The following is a 14,958-nucleotide window of genomic DNA, read 5'->3' on the forward strand; positions in this document are numbered from 1 at the left end:
GTCTCCGTGAAAGGGGCTTTAAATTATATTTCGTTGCAGGGCTCTAGCAGAGCCTTCCCTCTCAGCACCGGCAGGGGTCAGTGTGTCGCATCCTTAAGCCCCTCCCTATATTCAAACACTCATCCAGTCCCAGCCTCCGACCGGCTCACTTCCTCTCCCTTAGCCACGCCTTCTTCCAGTTACTCGGTGTGTGTGTGTTTGTGTGTGTGTGTGTGTGTGCGTGTGTTTGTGTGTTTGTGGGACTGGGGGGGCTGACCTGACCAGCAGCAATCTCAGAGACAGAAAAGAAAAACACAATGTGAGGATAAAGGGAGCACTTAGAAAAACCCTGTAGACCAGGACGGCTCGGCGTTGGACCGTCCGCCACAGTAGCTCACGGACCACGGGTGATTCTAGGCTGAGGCTGCGGAGCCTCAACCGCAGACTCGGCCCCAGGGAGCGGATGGACAGGAGCAGAGACCCTGAACAGTCCCGTGGAAGGTAGGCTGCCTTGCTTTCCGCCTCAGGTTAGCCAACGATGAAGCATGATATAGTGTCTGTATTTAACTGTTTTCTCGCCAAGCTGTAACTCCTTTACGCGTGAGTGTTTCCAATCCGTGCTGGTTTGCTGTCACGGGAGTGGGGACTACTGTTGCAACGTGTCCTGGACGGGCACCGCTGACAGGTTAAGAAGAGCTATTCTTCCTCATGAATAGCAGCGTGCGGATTTATTTCTGGGATGGTAATGCTACACCATGCCAGCAATGCCTGGGTCATACGAGGAGTCGTTTCTAAGATACTCAGCCTACTGTCTTCATTTGTATTCAACCGATTTTGAAATTGTATATTTTGCACTTGTCACAAGGCTGATTTGTGATTTTAATACCTTTTTATTGGCGTTTGCAATGTTAAAACTTTTGAGCAGTTAAATTCTAATTATCCTTCGGTCTATGAGTTATTGATTGAAGTGTAACACTTGTTACATAAATCCATTGATACATTTGTTTTAGCTTAAACTTTAATGAACACTTTTACAATATTTACCTTCCAAAATGTATTAAATATCCAATACCTTTCAGGACATAGCAATGCTGATGATAAGTATAGACAGGGTGCGATTTGTGAAAAAACCAGAGGGGGGGATAATTTTGAGAAACATTTTAAAATGTTTCAAAATGAAGACGGACCCTGTGTATTTTGGTTGTTAATTATTACGATGTAATGGTGAAAATACTTTGGGTGGGGGGGATAATTTTTATCCCCACCGTGGATAAAAATAATTCAGCAGAGGGTAGGACGTGTAAACCAGAGGGGGGGATAATCCCCACCATCCCCACCGGCAAATCGCACCCTGAGTATAGATCATCGTAGTTGTATATACATTGATTTCATTCTTATTTTTGATTTGGCATGCAGCTGGCTTTAGTGGGGTCGCACACACATTTTAGTTAGGTGAGCGAGACCACAGCTGAAACCAGTAGCATTATGGACATTTTTATTGCCTGGAATCTGGATAGTTTATGAGATGCTGTCAGATGCTGATATATTAAAGCGTTTGTATTACATTACAATGAATACAATTAATGTCTTATTTATAATAACTGGGGGGTTTCGATTCTTATTGTCATTCGATGGTCAACCATTTTTTCCAGGAAAATATATTTATTGTGCTTAATTAAGCCTTTACAAAGGCAATAATGATGTGCATTACTCTGAGAAATGAGAAAGGGTTAAATCTGTAAAAGTGTAGATATGACATATGTAGTAATAAGACAACTTTACTTCCAATTCCAATGAAGCAATGTCAGTGGGGCTTGATTCAGTGGAATCAAGCCCCCTGGAGTAATTTCTCATCCTTTTATTACGTCCTGCTGCTCATGAGATAAAGAGACTGTTGACTGTCGGACCGATGGGATGAGATCTGACTAATTGCCATGGCTGGATAATTGTGTGTGTGTGTGTGTGTGTGTGTGTGTGTGTGTGTGTGTGTGTGTGTGTGTGTGAGTGAGAGATGTGCGCTTTATACAAGAGTGTGCGCACATTTGCTCTGTTTTTGAATGATTGTGCTTGTATGACTCCATCAGATCGCGAACGTCTACGTCCCGAAAAACGTGGATTATATCGACCATAGTCACAAAAGCGATATCGCATGCTTCTCCACTCAGATAGAGCAACACCATATGTTTACATGCATGCAGTCTTGCAATTTGACAAGCTGGGGACACGTCACACATAACCTATTGGGATGGATCTGGCCAGGCTGTAGGATGTACTAAAAGTGTGATTCACATTGCAGGTGGATCACGGTCATAAGTGTGTCGGCACGAAGATTTAGTATGGAATTAAATCTCCGGCTCTCTGCCATAATTCACAAAATAACGCTTATTGAAAATTGGTTTAGTGTTTGGGTGGAGTATTGGAGAGACACACAAAGTGTGTTTGCGTGTGTGTTTGGGTGTGTGGTGTGTGTGTGTGTACACGTGTACGTGTGTGTGAGCACTCTCGCGTGCATGTGTCGTTGATTCTATATTATTTTTCACAATGTGACAGTTGTCCAGATTGACAAGAAACGGGGTAAGCCAGGTGATATATATCACTGTACAGGTCTGTTTGTAAAAGGCAATGACAGAGTGGGGGGGGCAGACTGGAGCCCTGGAATCTCCCGCCTGCTTCCTCCTCTCCTACTGTAATTGGGGCCATCTGTTACGGGGGTGTTAACCGTCGGGCCCCGGAATGTTCTGACAATTATTCACCTCTGCCCTCGTTGTGGCGGACAGGAACAGAGAGTCGGCCAGAGAGGGAGACGCTTGAGATGCATTTTATCCGTCAATCACAGGCAGGGGTCCGTCTTTACCCCCCCCCTCCCGTCCTCTCCCGTCCTCTCGCTGTGGCGCCGCTGCGTCGGTGGGTCTTCGCTTGGCGTCTGTCCTGCTCTCCTTGACCCCGGGTCCTTCTCGCCTCCTGCCTCAGGCCTGTGACGCTGCGGCGTTAACAGACTCCTCCTCCTCCTTTTTTACGGCCCCTTTTGAAAACACGGCCTCTCACGCTGTGTTCGGTGACCCTGTCGTCGTCCGTAGCGTCCCTCTGGAGGACGGCACGTGCTTCTGAATGGAGCTGTTAACCCCCCCCCCCCCCGCCCCCCCCTGTCCCCAGGTAGCAGACGGAGTAACCATGCCGACCGATGACAGCGCGGGCCGTTTCCCCGCCTTCACGCCCAACGCCCGCCACCAGCGGGCGCCGGGCTACGTGCCGGGCCGGGTGGCGCCCGTTCGCTCCCCCCCTCCCACCAAGGCGCCGCCGCCGCCGCCGCCGCCGCCGCTCTCCAAGCCCCGCGGCCCCCCCCCGGAGCGACACACGGCGACCTTTAACCTCTCGGAGGACCGGCGGCGCCGCGAGCACGCCCTGAACCTCCTGCGGCGGAGGAACGCCTTCATCTGCTTCGGCGTGTCCTTCGGCGCGCTCTTCCTCACGCTCATCCTCGTCCTCAGCCTGACGGACGGCGAGGTGCTGGACGGTAGGGCCGCCGGGCATTGTGGGTTGTGGATGCCGTCGTGTTGATGTGGTTTTGGGTGGAGTTGGAGGTGGTAGGGGTGGTGGTGGTGGTGGTGGTGGTGCTGCTGGAGCTGCTGGAGGTGCTTGTAGTGGTGTTGTTGTTGGAGGTGGTGGTGGTGGTGGTGGTGGGTGTGGTGGTGGTGGTGTTGTTGTTGTTGGAGGTGGTGGTTGTTTGCTTAAGCAAACCACTGGAAATGGCTTTATAATTGCAGTCTTTTTTTCATGGTTGTTCATTTGGTGTAGAGTGTTATTCTAGCTTCCTGGCCTTCGTCCGATGCGGTTCTCAGAGGTCTCTGGTCCTGGATCGTCTTTGTTCATAGAAAGCGACCTCTGGAATCAATAGGACAGATGGAAGTGGTCACAATAAACTGTTCCGATCTTATCTTATCTTATCTTAAATTATCTAAACTTATCTTATCAGGCTTTAATATAACGTATAAAACAGTTTATCGATATGTACTGCTGCCAAAACCTGCAATAAAGATTTACTAAAAACGATATGTAGTGCACTCAGTGCATGCTGTAGATTTAAAGCCTTTTCTGGTCATTAAATGTTGGGTGAACATTCCTAGTCTGTTATCATTGGATGGTCACACACAGATGGTTTGATATCTTCCCAGAGAACTGTCCCGACCACAGCCCGTCGCTGAGCAGTTGGAAGCCCGGCCACCAACCAGAGAAGGCCTTTGTCGTCAGAAGTGGAAGCCGGCTGCGATTGGAAGAATCCGCCACCTTCCATTCCATAACCATCCAATCAGGGGGTAAGGATTTGAACGGAGTCTAGTTCATTTAACAAACGAAATCCTTCAAAACAGCTAGGACTCGCAAAATCTGTAAAAAGTGTTTATTTTATAAATACAATATCACGATATTACACATAAACATATTTTATGTGTATATATTAACTAAAACGATAGTAGTACACTCAGTACATGCTGTACATTTAAAGCCTTTTCTGGTCATTAAATATATATATATATATATATATATATATATATATATATAAATGCAGTCTTTTTTTCATCTGGTGTAGTGGTGTAGTGTGAATGCGTTTTAAGAACACCTGATCCAATAATGGGCCCGGTGCCGTTGAACCGCCTGGCCGTAGTGATGTCACCAGGGACCTTTCCCTGTACCTGACCCAACATGCTCCTCCCCCCCCCCCCCCCAGGTGCGCTGGTGTTCGCCGACGACGCCGCGGGCTCCCGGAACATCACCCTGCGGACGCGCCACATCCTGATCCAGGATGGCGGGGCGCTGCACATCGGCGCGCCCAGGTGCCCGTACCGCTCCCGGGCGGCCGTGGCCCTCCTGGGTCGCTCCGACGACCCCGCCTCGGTCGCCGGGGCCGAGGTTCCCGCCATGGGCCGCAAGTTCATCGGCGTGGCGGCCGGCGGCACGCTGGAGCTCCACGGGCGCCGGCGGGTGTCGTGGTCGCTGCTGACCCGCGGCGTGCCCGCCTCGGGCCTGGCCACCGGCGGCTACGCCTTCCAGCGCAACTTCAGCCGCGGGATCAACCTGCGCGTGGTGGACCAGGACACGGCCGCCGTGCTGCTGACGGAGCGCTTCGACACGCACGACTCGCGCAACGACAGCCAGCGGCTCTCGGCGCTGCTGCGGGCGCTGCCGGCGGGCCGCGTGGTGGCGCTGGCCGTGGGCGACTCGGCCGCCAAGAGCCTCCTGGACGACACCAAGAGGGCGGTGGAGGAGCGACTGGGGAGCCGGCACGTCTACGACCTGAAGTACAGGTGAGGGCAGGGTGGGCCGGGGGTTGTGTGTGTGTGTGTGTGCGTGTGTGTTTGTGTGTGTGCACTTATTGACCCACGCAGGAGAAACCATTTAGTTGAACGATGGTCCGTGGTTCTACTGCTTCATGGCAATCCGACAGAACCAAATCTGTTCTTGATCTGACATCGGGCAAATCTGTTATTAGTTGGTCTTCATTGAAAATACCACACTACCCTTATTAAAATGTACCCTACCCTTATTATTTGTTTTCACGGGACAACTTTCGATATCGCAACTCCACAGACGCTGAAAGGCATATAAATGCAGGAAAGAAAATACGGAAAAACCTTTTGATTTGCCTCCAGAATTGTTCATTGCAGAACGCGTGTGTTTCCGTGTGCGTGGTCGCTGCCATGGCTGCGTTGTTGAATGGCTGTCTCTGTTTGTGTTTGCGTGTCTGACGTTGAATCATGGCGAGGGGCACTTGGAGCCTCCATGTTTTCCCCTTCGCCATGGCGATGGTGGAGGGGTCTTTTTGTCCGGGAGGAATCCCTGATTGTCCCATGGATGCTGGAAGTTGATTTATGGGTCTGGGATGGGGGGCTACCTTCCCCTTGTGCCAGATCGCAGAATATCATGGGTCTGGGATGGGGGGCTACCTTCCCCTTGTGCCAGATCGCAGTATATCTGACGGTACTGGTGGTGAAACCAGTACTTTCAGATATACTGGGGGGGGGGCGATGCGCTTTATTGCCCCGGCTGCTCGTCTGCTTTTGAACGGCGCTGTCGCCTCAGGCTCTGTCAGCGGCGGAGTCCTCTTTACGGCCTCGTAAAGCGGATAATTGTAGCTTTGCGTAACCAGTCAGTCAAACGTTGTAAACCCGTACCCTGTAATGAACACAAACACATGCGGCACATTACGAAAAGGAAAAAAAATACTTTAGCGATTGTGGTGATGTGCGCTTCGAGTGCTGCGATGCGTGGTTGGATTGTCATGTTTTAGTGATGTCACGTACGAGGGCCTCATCTCAGGAGGGGGCCTCTCACAAGGGCAGTAAAGAGGACTGTCCAGGAGCCCCAGGGAACTTGAGTGTAGAGCATGGCGGTTGTGATGGATGAAGTGGATTGAATTCAATTCAGTTAAATTAAATTTTATTTGTATAGCCCTTAATCACCATCACAGTCTCAAAAGGGCTTATCAGGGCTGATATTGATGTGGTTTGATTCGCCTCTATTAACGTAAACCTATAAAGATGTCGAGGGTAGACCCTTACGTCTGTTAACGGCCGTAAAGCCGACAGACTGGAAGGAAGTCACAGACAAACCCAACAGACGACGCTGTCCTTCATATCCCATTCAATGACCACAGGAGCTTGGCTTGTGCTATTCCGTGTCGGGAAAGCATCAGACGGGTTCCGGAGCGCCTGCCTCGTGTCTGTTGACCCTCCCCCCCCCCCCCCCCCGTCTCTGGCGCCATTCCATCCCATCCTCACCTTTTCCATGAACGGGCAAACAATGCCACTGACGTACAGTGTTTGGTGTGTTGGACACAACAACAGTGTGTGTGTGTGTGTGTGTGTGTGTGTGTGTGTGTGTGTGTGTGTGTGTGTGTGTGTGTGTGTGTGTGTGTGTGTGTGTGTGTGTGTGTTGAATATGTGTCTACATATTGATGCGTGTATTTGAGCATGTGTATTGGTGTTTGTGTGCATGCACGTGCGTGCGTGTGTGTGTGTGTGTAGAATGTGCAGACGCCTGCTCTTGTTACCCTGCGGGAGAGGAAGGCCTTCAGTCCTCCCCCCCCCCCAGAGCGGTCCTCCCGACCTCCAGCGAAGGGGCAGTGAGGCCGACAGATGGATCCTGTTTGCAGCGTATCCCCGTCTGAGATCAGTTGGTCTAATAAATAAAAACAACCGTTTCCCAACATCCTCGCTGTTGGCGTTAAACAATCCCCTGTCGTTACTTCAGGGGTTCCTGAATCGTTCTGTTCTAGTGGCTCGTGACCGTCGGCCACATCTGTCTCATTTTGAAGTAGCCTCGATATATCTTTGGCTTAAAAGGCTCTCCTTAAGGGTTTGAGCGAACGTTTCACCACCAACCGTGGCAACGGACGCCAAGAATTACTGGCCGGCTTACAGACGCCGTCGTCATCCAGTGTGGGTTGGGGAGGTGAATCTGGGACGGATTGCCTCCGGGTGCTCTGAATGGCTGCTAACCACACAGCTATGAACCAGTGTGTAGATGAAGGAGATAAGGCCGGGATTTTACTAGTTTACAGACTAGTTCAGCCCATCATCAAGGGTCTTTGTTTTAAATGGGATAGATTACAGTGATGTGTTGTCTGGGCAAAGGTTAAGTATAGAGTTGGTCTCTGTAACAGTCAGATATACATTAAAACAGCAGCCAGTCCATGGGGCTGTTGTCAAACTCAACCATGTGAGTGGGGCACACCCTGTTCTCAGGGAAGGTCAGTGCTGATAAGAAGTTCAAAGGTCACTTGTCGTGAGTGGTGTTTTTGTTTTTGAAAGGATGTGTGAGCAGGTCGGCTTCTCCGATAGATAAAGCTGTCAGAGGCCCTTCCTATAGAACTGACCAGGGCCCGACGTGAAGTGTGTGTGTGTGTGTGTGTGCGTGTGTGTCTGTGTCTGTGTGTGTTTGCGGTTACACACTCCAGCGTCCACACCCTTGATCCCCTCCTCCCTCCTCCTGCCGGTCGCCCGCCCTCCTCCACGCCCCGTCACCTCATCTGGGAGAATGATAAAAATGTGACACGTAATCGATTTGCACTGTTCAAGATTAGCTCAGTCAAAACATCGTAAAAGAGGCATGGGAAAACAATGAAACAAACGTTGGTGATTATTATAAAGAAGGCTGAAACACATCAAATATTAAAGCACTGTTAAAACCTGAACGATGTAAAACGTTAATGTCAGAATGAGATGAACACTAAAAACAAGTTGAAGTCATTTTAAGAGGTGTTTGGAGGAGCAGAATGAGGTGGAAATGTGACTCTGGGGAGTCTCTAGGAGGGAGGAGGCAGCAATGGCCCAGTTCAGCCCACTCCTCACAATCTACCACAACCTCTGTAGGGTCGGGGAAACAGACCGCTGTGTGAGTGGTATCAACCCCCCACCCACCACATCCCTCCACCTCCCTTCCTTCTCTACACCCATTACCACCTCATCAACACTCTGAAGCCCTCCGGAGACAGGACGACTAAATCGTCCTGCTGTACAGTCATGCACTCCTGATTGTGGGAGTGTGTGTGTGCGTCAGAGTGATATCCTTATGCATCCTCTCAATGTTGCATTGCGCTAGTTAAACTCTCCTTCCCTCCCTCACACACACACACCTCATTAAGCGGTGTGTGTTACACCCTGTGCGTGTGTGTGTGTGTGTGCGTGTGTCTGTGTGTGTCTGGGTTTCCAGTTCACCCATCTGCAAGTCATTGAATATCCTCCTCATTAGTTTAATGTCCTGTTGATTTGTTGCTGAGCTTCCTACCCGAGACCCCCTTGGTTTTAATGCTTTTTCTTCAGACAGCGTTGTACAGACAACGCTGCGGCATGGAAGCTGAGAGACACCGGTGTGCATTGTGTGTGTTTATCAATGTGTTGACATTGAAATGTTGTGTGTTCTGTGTTCACCATTCACTAACTGGTCACAAACGCTTTCTCACAATGCCAGTCACTCTCTAGCATAATAACGCAAGTCAAATATCTTTAACTCACTCTTTCATTTGTAGCCTTCACGATCGATGAAGGCTACAAATCACGGGTCTCGAAACTGTTTACATCTGTGATCTGTTTCATCATGTTCATTGTTCATGGTATATGTTCATTAAATCTTGTACAACCAGAGTATTCGGTAAACACTAGCAGTAATCAGTAATAACACAACTTATGCAATTCTTACTCACAGCCGTTCTCCCACGTATGAGTGTGACAAGCACAAGTGGCGGATTACTTCCATTTATATCGTGTTTGCGCCGGGTCAGACCACTGCCATTTTAGGTAAAGGGGTGTTTTTCTATTGTTGGACAAATGTGTATGACATCTAGGTCATTGGTGACTAAATTGAAAGATAATAGAGTCATATGATCTAGTAATTTACGTTTTGAATGGACTAAATGGACTGCATTTATAAAGCGTTTCCCTAACGAGTGTCCACTGAAAGCACTTTAAAATCATTGGCTAACATTTACCCATTCCTCCACACAATCACTTAGCAACGGGTTGGGTCAGCCATGCAACTTTCCGGATGTTACCGTTATTACTTGATATCTGTAAGGGCTTGGTTTGGTTTGTGGTTCTAGGCAATAGACAACCCGGCTTATGTAAGTGTTTGGGGGATTGGAGGAGAGAAGGCTTGATTATAGTCTTGTGGTTAGCTATGCCAAGGGTTTGGGTATGTTGTGTTGTGTTAGAACTGTTAGTTACATGTGTCTTCTGGTATTGTCTGTTATCTGCTGAGGCATTTTAAAACACATCTTCAACACCTTCTCAACCTCAATTTGACCTCATGACCACGGTACCTTGTGACACACATACACGCACACACCAATACACTCACACACACACACACACACATCGAAATACACACACACACGTATACAAATACCAATACAGATGCTCACATACACACGCACAATCGCACGCGCGCGCACACACACACACACACACACACACACACACACACACACACACACACACACACACACACACACACACACACACACACACACACACACACACACACACACACACACACACACACACACACACACCCTGATACAGCCCTAACCCGGTGATGGGAGATGAGGCGGGTTGGGTCACCATGAGACAGAGATGAGTTTCAGGAGTGAGTCACCACGGCGACCCAGTGGGAACCATCAGGGGACTGCAGGGTGACATAGCTCCTCTGGCTCCCATCCACCGGCTTTACACCGCATTCCTTCTCACTCACTCAAAGTCTGCGCTGCTAAATAGTTGGTAGCTTTTATTGTGACTCTCTCTGATAGGCTCTTCGGGGAATGCCTTGCGCCGAGAGGAGTTGCGTGTTCTCCTCAGCGGCTGGTCATCCAGGGCTGGGCTGGAATTATATCCGTATTAGTTTCCTTTCTTTTTCTCCTTCATGACCGCTTGGTTCCAATGTGTTGTACCGTTTATATTGTTGTTGAATAGAGGAATGGTTCAAAGTCTCCCTTCACTGCCATCCCCTTTGGCTCATTCTTTTTTTTCCCCAACTCACGCCAACCTCTCTGTCTCTACTCTTCTCTCACTTCCTTCTGTCTCTCTGTCTCTGTCTCTGTCTCTCTCTGTCTCTGTCTCTGTCTCTCTCTCTCTCTCGCTGTCTCTGTCTCTGTCTTTCTCTCTGTCTCTGTCGCTCTCTGTCTCTGTCTCTGTCTCTCTCTCTGTCTCTCTCGCTCTCTGTCTCTCTCTCTCTCTCTGTCTCTCTCTCTCTCTCTCTCTCTCTCTCTCTCTCTCTCTCTCTCTCTCTCTCTCTCTCTCTCTCTACCCCCCCACCAGGCAGGCGTGGGCCCTGGTGTCGGTGGTGGGGGGCGGGAACGCGTCGTGCTCGGAGGAAGTGCGCGAACACGAGAACCACAACACGGGGGGCAAGGCCCTGGCCCGCCGCGACTTCACCACCACGGAGGGCGTGGCTTTCTCCGTCACGGCCTTCAGTGAGTGGAGCAATGGTGAGTCCCGCCCCCAAACAGTCAGTACACACACAGTCAGTACACAAACAGTCAGTACACAAACAGTCAGCACACAAACAGTCAGTACACAAACAGTCAGTACACAAACAGTCAGCACACAAACAGTCAGTACACAAACAGTCAGTACACACACAGTCAGTACACAAGCAGTCAGTACACAAACAGTCAGTACACACACAGTCAGTACACAAACAGTCAGTACACACACAGTCAGTACACAAACAGTCAGTGAACAAACAGTCAGTACACAAACAGTCAGTACACACACAGTCAGTACACAAACAGTCAGCACACACACAGTCAGTACATAGTACGGTAAAGTCAGAAAGAGTTGCACAGGCTCTACAGAGAACAAGGTAGTTTATCCCGGGCTATAAAATCCTGTGACCTCTTGGGATCATATTTTCTATTCTCTCGTCTATAAGTGATTAGAGAGAGGAGAGAGGAAGTTGACTATGTGTAAATCATATTTTTTTATATAAAAAAACCACTAGAAAAATAAGCTTGAAGCTTCTGCTAAATGATTCTGCGTACTCCACAATCGTTCCATCCCAGAGAGGGTACAGTACACAGTCTGTGCTAAGTGACCCATGAGAGCTAAAAACAACAGTGTGTGCTATAGTTCAGAGCCCCTAGCATCTCCGTATTCTCATTGGAGCGGGGGATGAAGGATCGGGTTTGCCCCGAGAGAGGCCTGTTATGATACGCTGCTGAAATAAAGGTTTCCATACCTTCTTATCACTTGTAGTTGATATGAAAACACTTTAGGCATTCCTCAGTATGAAGTGGTGATGGTGGTAAGGCAGATATTGTCAATCTGTCATTAAGACTGTGTGTGTGTGTGTGTGTGTGTGTGTGTGTGTGTGTGTGTGTGTGTTTCGCGTGTGCATTTGCTTGTGTGTGTGGGTGTGGGTGGCCAAAGTTTTTTTTGCTGTTTATTTTCCATGACTCCCAGTAAAACGTATGACTAACCATTGTGTATCTGCAGTTCTTTGAAGTGTAAACAATACAAATACTCATGTTTGTCCTTCTTTGAAGTGTAACAGTACAAATATTCCGGTTTGATTTGTGGCCGTCCTAAAAAGACATTACATTTTGTTTACGTTGCGTTAGTGAAATTGATTGGGTGTCATTTCCCTTTTAGGTTTCCCAATCTCGGGCTTTCAGGTGGATGCCGTGGACCAGGTGGTGCTGAACCTGCAGGACGAGGTGCAGCAGACCTGGCAACCGGGCGACCAGATCGTGGTTGCCAGCACGGACTACTCCATGCACCAGGCGGAGGAGTTCACTCTGCTGCCCTGCGCCCACTGCTCCAGCAGGCAGGTCCTCATCCAGGGTGAGTGGACCCCGACTCCGGCCCGCACTACAACGGCCGGGAGCCTCTCTGGTTCTGTTTCGTCCACCTCCACATACCTCCTCTACGTATATAAGATGTGTTCGATTCATGTTGTTTGGTCTGCATGGCTCTGTTTAAACTTTACAGAAGAAAACATGAATTCCAAATGCATAAAAAAAAACTATGCAAGACAATTATAGTACAATCATAGAAGAAGAGCATAATAATAATAATGATAATCATAATAATACATTTCATTTGAAACTAACAACACGCGGTAATAATGAGGATGATGACTAAGAATACATTATTATATAAAAATAGGCAAAGGTTAATCTAGCAATAGGGGGCAGAAGGTTTAAGGAGTTGTATTAGTACTGCACTATCTATCTAACTAGATAACAATCCAAAGGTAGTGCCATGTACTCTAGAAAGAACAAACACGGAAATCTAGCATTACTAATCTTGAGGCACTGGGGAGGCCGGAGAGGGGAAGAAGAGAGATTGCGTTTAGCTAAACTCCTCCTAGGCTGATGTCGGATTAAGTGTCCGCATCGACGGGGAGCCGTCAATAAAGGCCTAACGAGGTTATCTGGTGCTGCCGGCGGCAGCGAGCTGCCAGGTGTTGTAAGGGCCGTCCCAGCTAATCCATTTACCGCTGTCAGCCCCGTCCACGCTCTTGTGCTCACTGAGCCAGGGCCTCTCTGGCCCGGTCGGTGCACCGTACGGCAGGCGATATCTTTTTTCGTGGGCTAAGTCTTGGATTCTCGCCTCTGATTGGTTAGAAGTGCTCTCCTCCGATTGGTTAGGGTTAGGGGAGCTGAAGCCCCGCTGGTTAACCCTAACCCTAACCCTTAGGTTAGTCCTAGCTGTTTGCAGGAAGGGTTAGGGTTAGGGTTAGGGTTAGGGTTAACCCTAACCCTAAACCTAACCCTTCCTGCAAACAGCTAGGACTAATCGAAACACGATCTAAAGGAGAGCCCTTCTAGCCAATCAGAGGCGAGAATCCCAGACTTATCCTACGGAAAAAAAGGTTGTGTACGGCAGGGGAGCCCGCCGTGCTGCTTATTGTGCTGGCACTGTGGTCCGAACAAAACGGTGACGCTGACCAGATGCATATTTTCATTCTTTTGTTGTCAATTTGGTGTTGGTTGCGTTTGCGCGTGTGTGAATGTGCGTGCGTATCACGAGGGGCTGGTAACCACGAGACACACTTCCACTGCGTCTCTACTGCTTGTTCCACGGATGCATCACATCAGCCACATCCTCATCGCACGAGCCAGGGGGATGTAAGAACACACCCCATGGGCAAATGACTCAACACTGCGTGTGTGTGTGTGTGTCTCTGTCTCTGTTTCTTTGTGTGTGTGTGTGTGTGTGTGTGTGTGTGTGTGTGTGTGTGTGTGTGTGTGTGTCTGTGTCTCTGTCTCTGTCTCTGTTTCTTTGTGTGTGTGTGTGTCTGTGTTTCTCTGTCTGTCTGTGTGTGTGTGTGTGTGTGTGTCTCTGTCTCTGTCTCTGTTTCTTTGTGTGTGTGTGTCTTTGTGTGTCTGTGTGTGTGTGTGTTTCTCTGTCTGTCTGTGTGTGTGTGTCTTTGTGTGTTTTTTTGTGTGCCTCTGTATGTGTTTCTCTCTCTCTCTCTCTCTCTCTCTCTCTCTCTCTCTCTCTCTCTCTCTCTCTCTCTCTCTCTCTCTCTCTCTCTCTCTCTCTCTCTCTCTCTCTCTCTCTCTCTCTCTCTCTCTGTGTGTCTCTCTCACTCTGTGTGTGTGTGTGTGTGTGTCTCTCCTCTCTCGCTTTCTCTCTCTCTCTCTGTCTGTGTGTGTGTGTGTGTGTGTGTGTGTCTCTCTCTCTCCCTCTCCCTCTCTCGCTTTCTCTCTGTGTGTGTGTGTGTGTGTGTGTGTGGGGGGACAGGGAGGCCCCAGTACACCCACATGGGGGAGATCGTTGACGGGGTGGACATGCGTGCCGAAGTGGGTCTGCTCTCCAGGAACATTCTCATCTACGGGGAGATGGAAAACTCCTGCTACGGAAACAACTGGTGCCAGTTCTACAGCCACGACACCTACGGAGGCCACATCAAGGTGTGTGTGTGTGTCTGCGTGTGTGTGTGTGTGTGTGTGTCTGCAGCACAGTTGTGTACAGTGTAGGGAGGCCAGGTCTTCAGACTGGTCCTTGTATGTGTGTGTGTCTTTTGTGTGTGTTTCCCCGTGGCGTCAGGTTTAAACGGGACATCCAGGTAAAGACCGAGGCCTCGACGATGCAGAGAGGCATTTGGACTTGGCTGAGCCTCCCGTCTTCTATATTTCCATATCCATATTTCCACATACATTCCATTTCCATTCCATTTCCAGAAATATAGAAAACGCTCCTCCCAGGACATGCTCTTACTCGGAATGATGAGCATTTATTAAATCATTTACTTCATCTCCTAAAAGCAAAAAAGGGTTTCCTTATTCTAATTGAAGACACTCAGTTAACACTCTGCATGCAGATGATGTGTAATGCCTGTGATTCTCATCTGGGCGTTCAATGTGTGTGTGTGTGTGTGAGGGTCTGTGTGCTTTGATCTTGATTTGAATAATGACTCTCTAAGCATTGCTTAATGTATGTTTTCTTTTCTTCTGTGAAGCTGTGATCGCTTTCAAGGAAT

At 49.0% G+C, this 14,958-nt stretch overlaps 1 protein-coding gene across 2 annotated transcripts in view; it reads left to right on the forward strand.

The window, feature by feature from the left end:
• The first annotated feature begins 205 nt into the window (after positions 1-205).
• The window catches only part of cemip2 (cell migration inducing hyaluronidase 2), a 37,215-nt gene continuing 22,462 nt past the window's right edge, over positions 206-14,958 (forward strand). For both annotated transcript variants that reach the window (XM_079750620.1, XM_079750621.1), the window contains exons 1-7: positions 206-480; positions 3,133-3,493; positions 4,152-4,292; positions 4,703-5,279; positions 10,785-10,954; positions 12,120-12,311; positions 14,220-14,389. In XM_079750620.1, coding sequence (XP_079606746.1) covers positions 3,151-3,493; positions 4,152-4,292; positions 4,703-5,279; positions 10,785-10,954; positions 12,120-12,311; positions 14,220-14,389 — 1,593 coding nt within the window. In that variant the 5' untranslated portion in view covers positions 206-480; positions 3,133-3,150. The remainder of the gene's footprint in view (positions 481-3,132; positions 3,494-4,151; positions 4,293-4,702; positions 5,280-10,784; positions 10,955-12,119; positions 12,312-14,219; positions 14,390-14,958) is intronic.

This window comes from Pollachius pollachius (assembly GCF_949987615.1).
Source record: "Pollachius pollachius genome assembly, chromosome: 1".
Taxonomy (NCBI): Eukaryota; Metazoa; Chordata; class Actinopteri; order Gadiformes; family Gadidae; genus Pollachius; species Pollachius pollachius.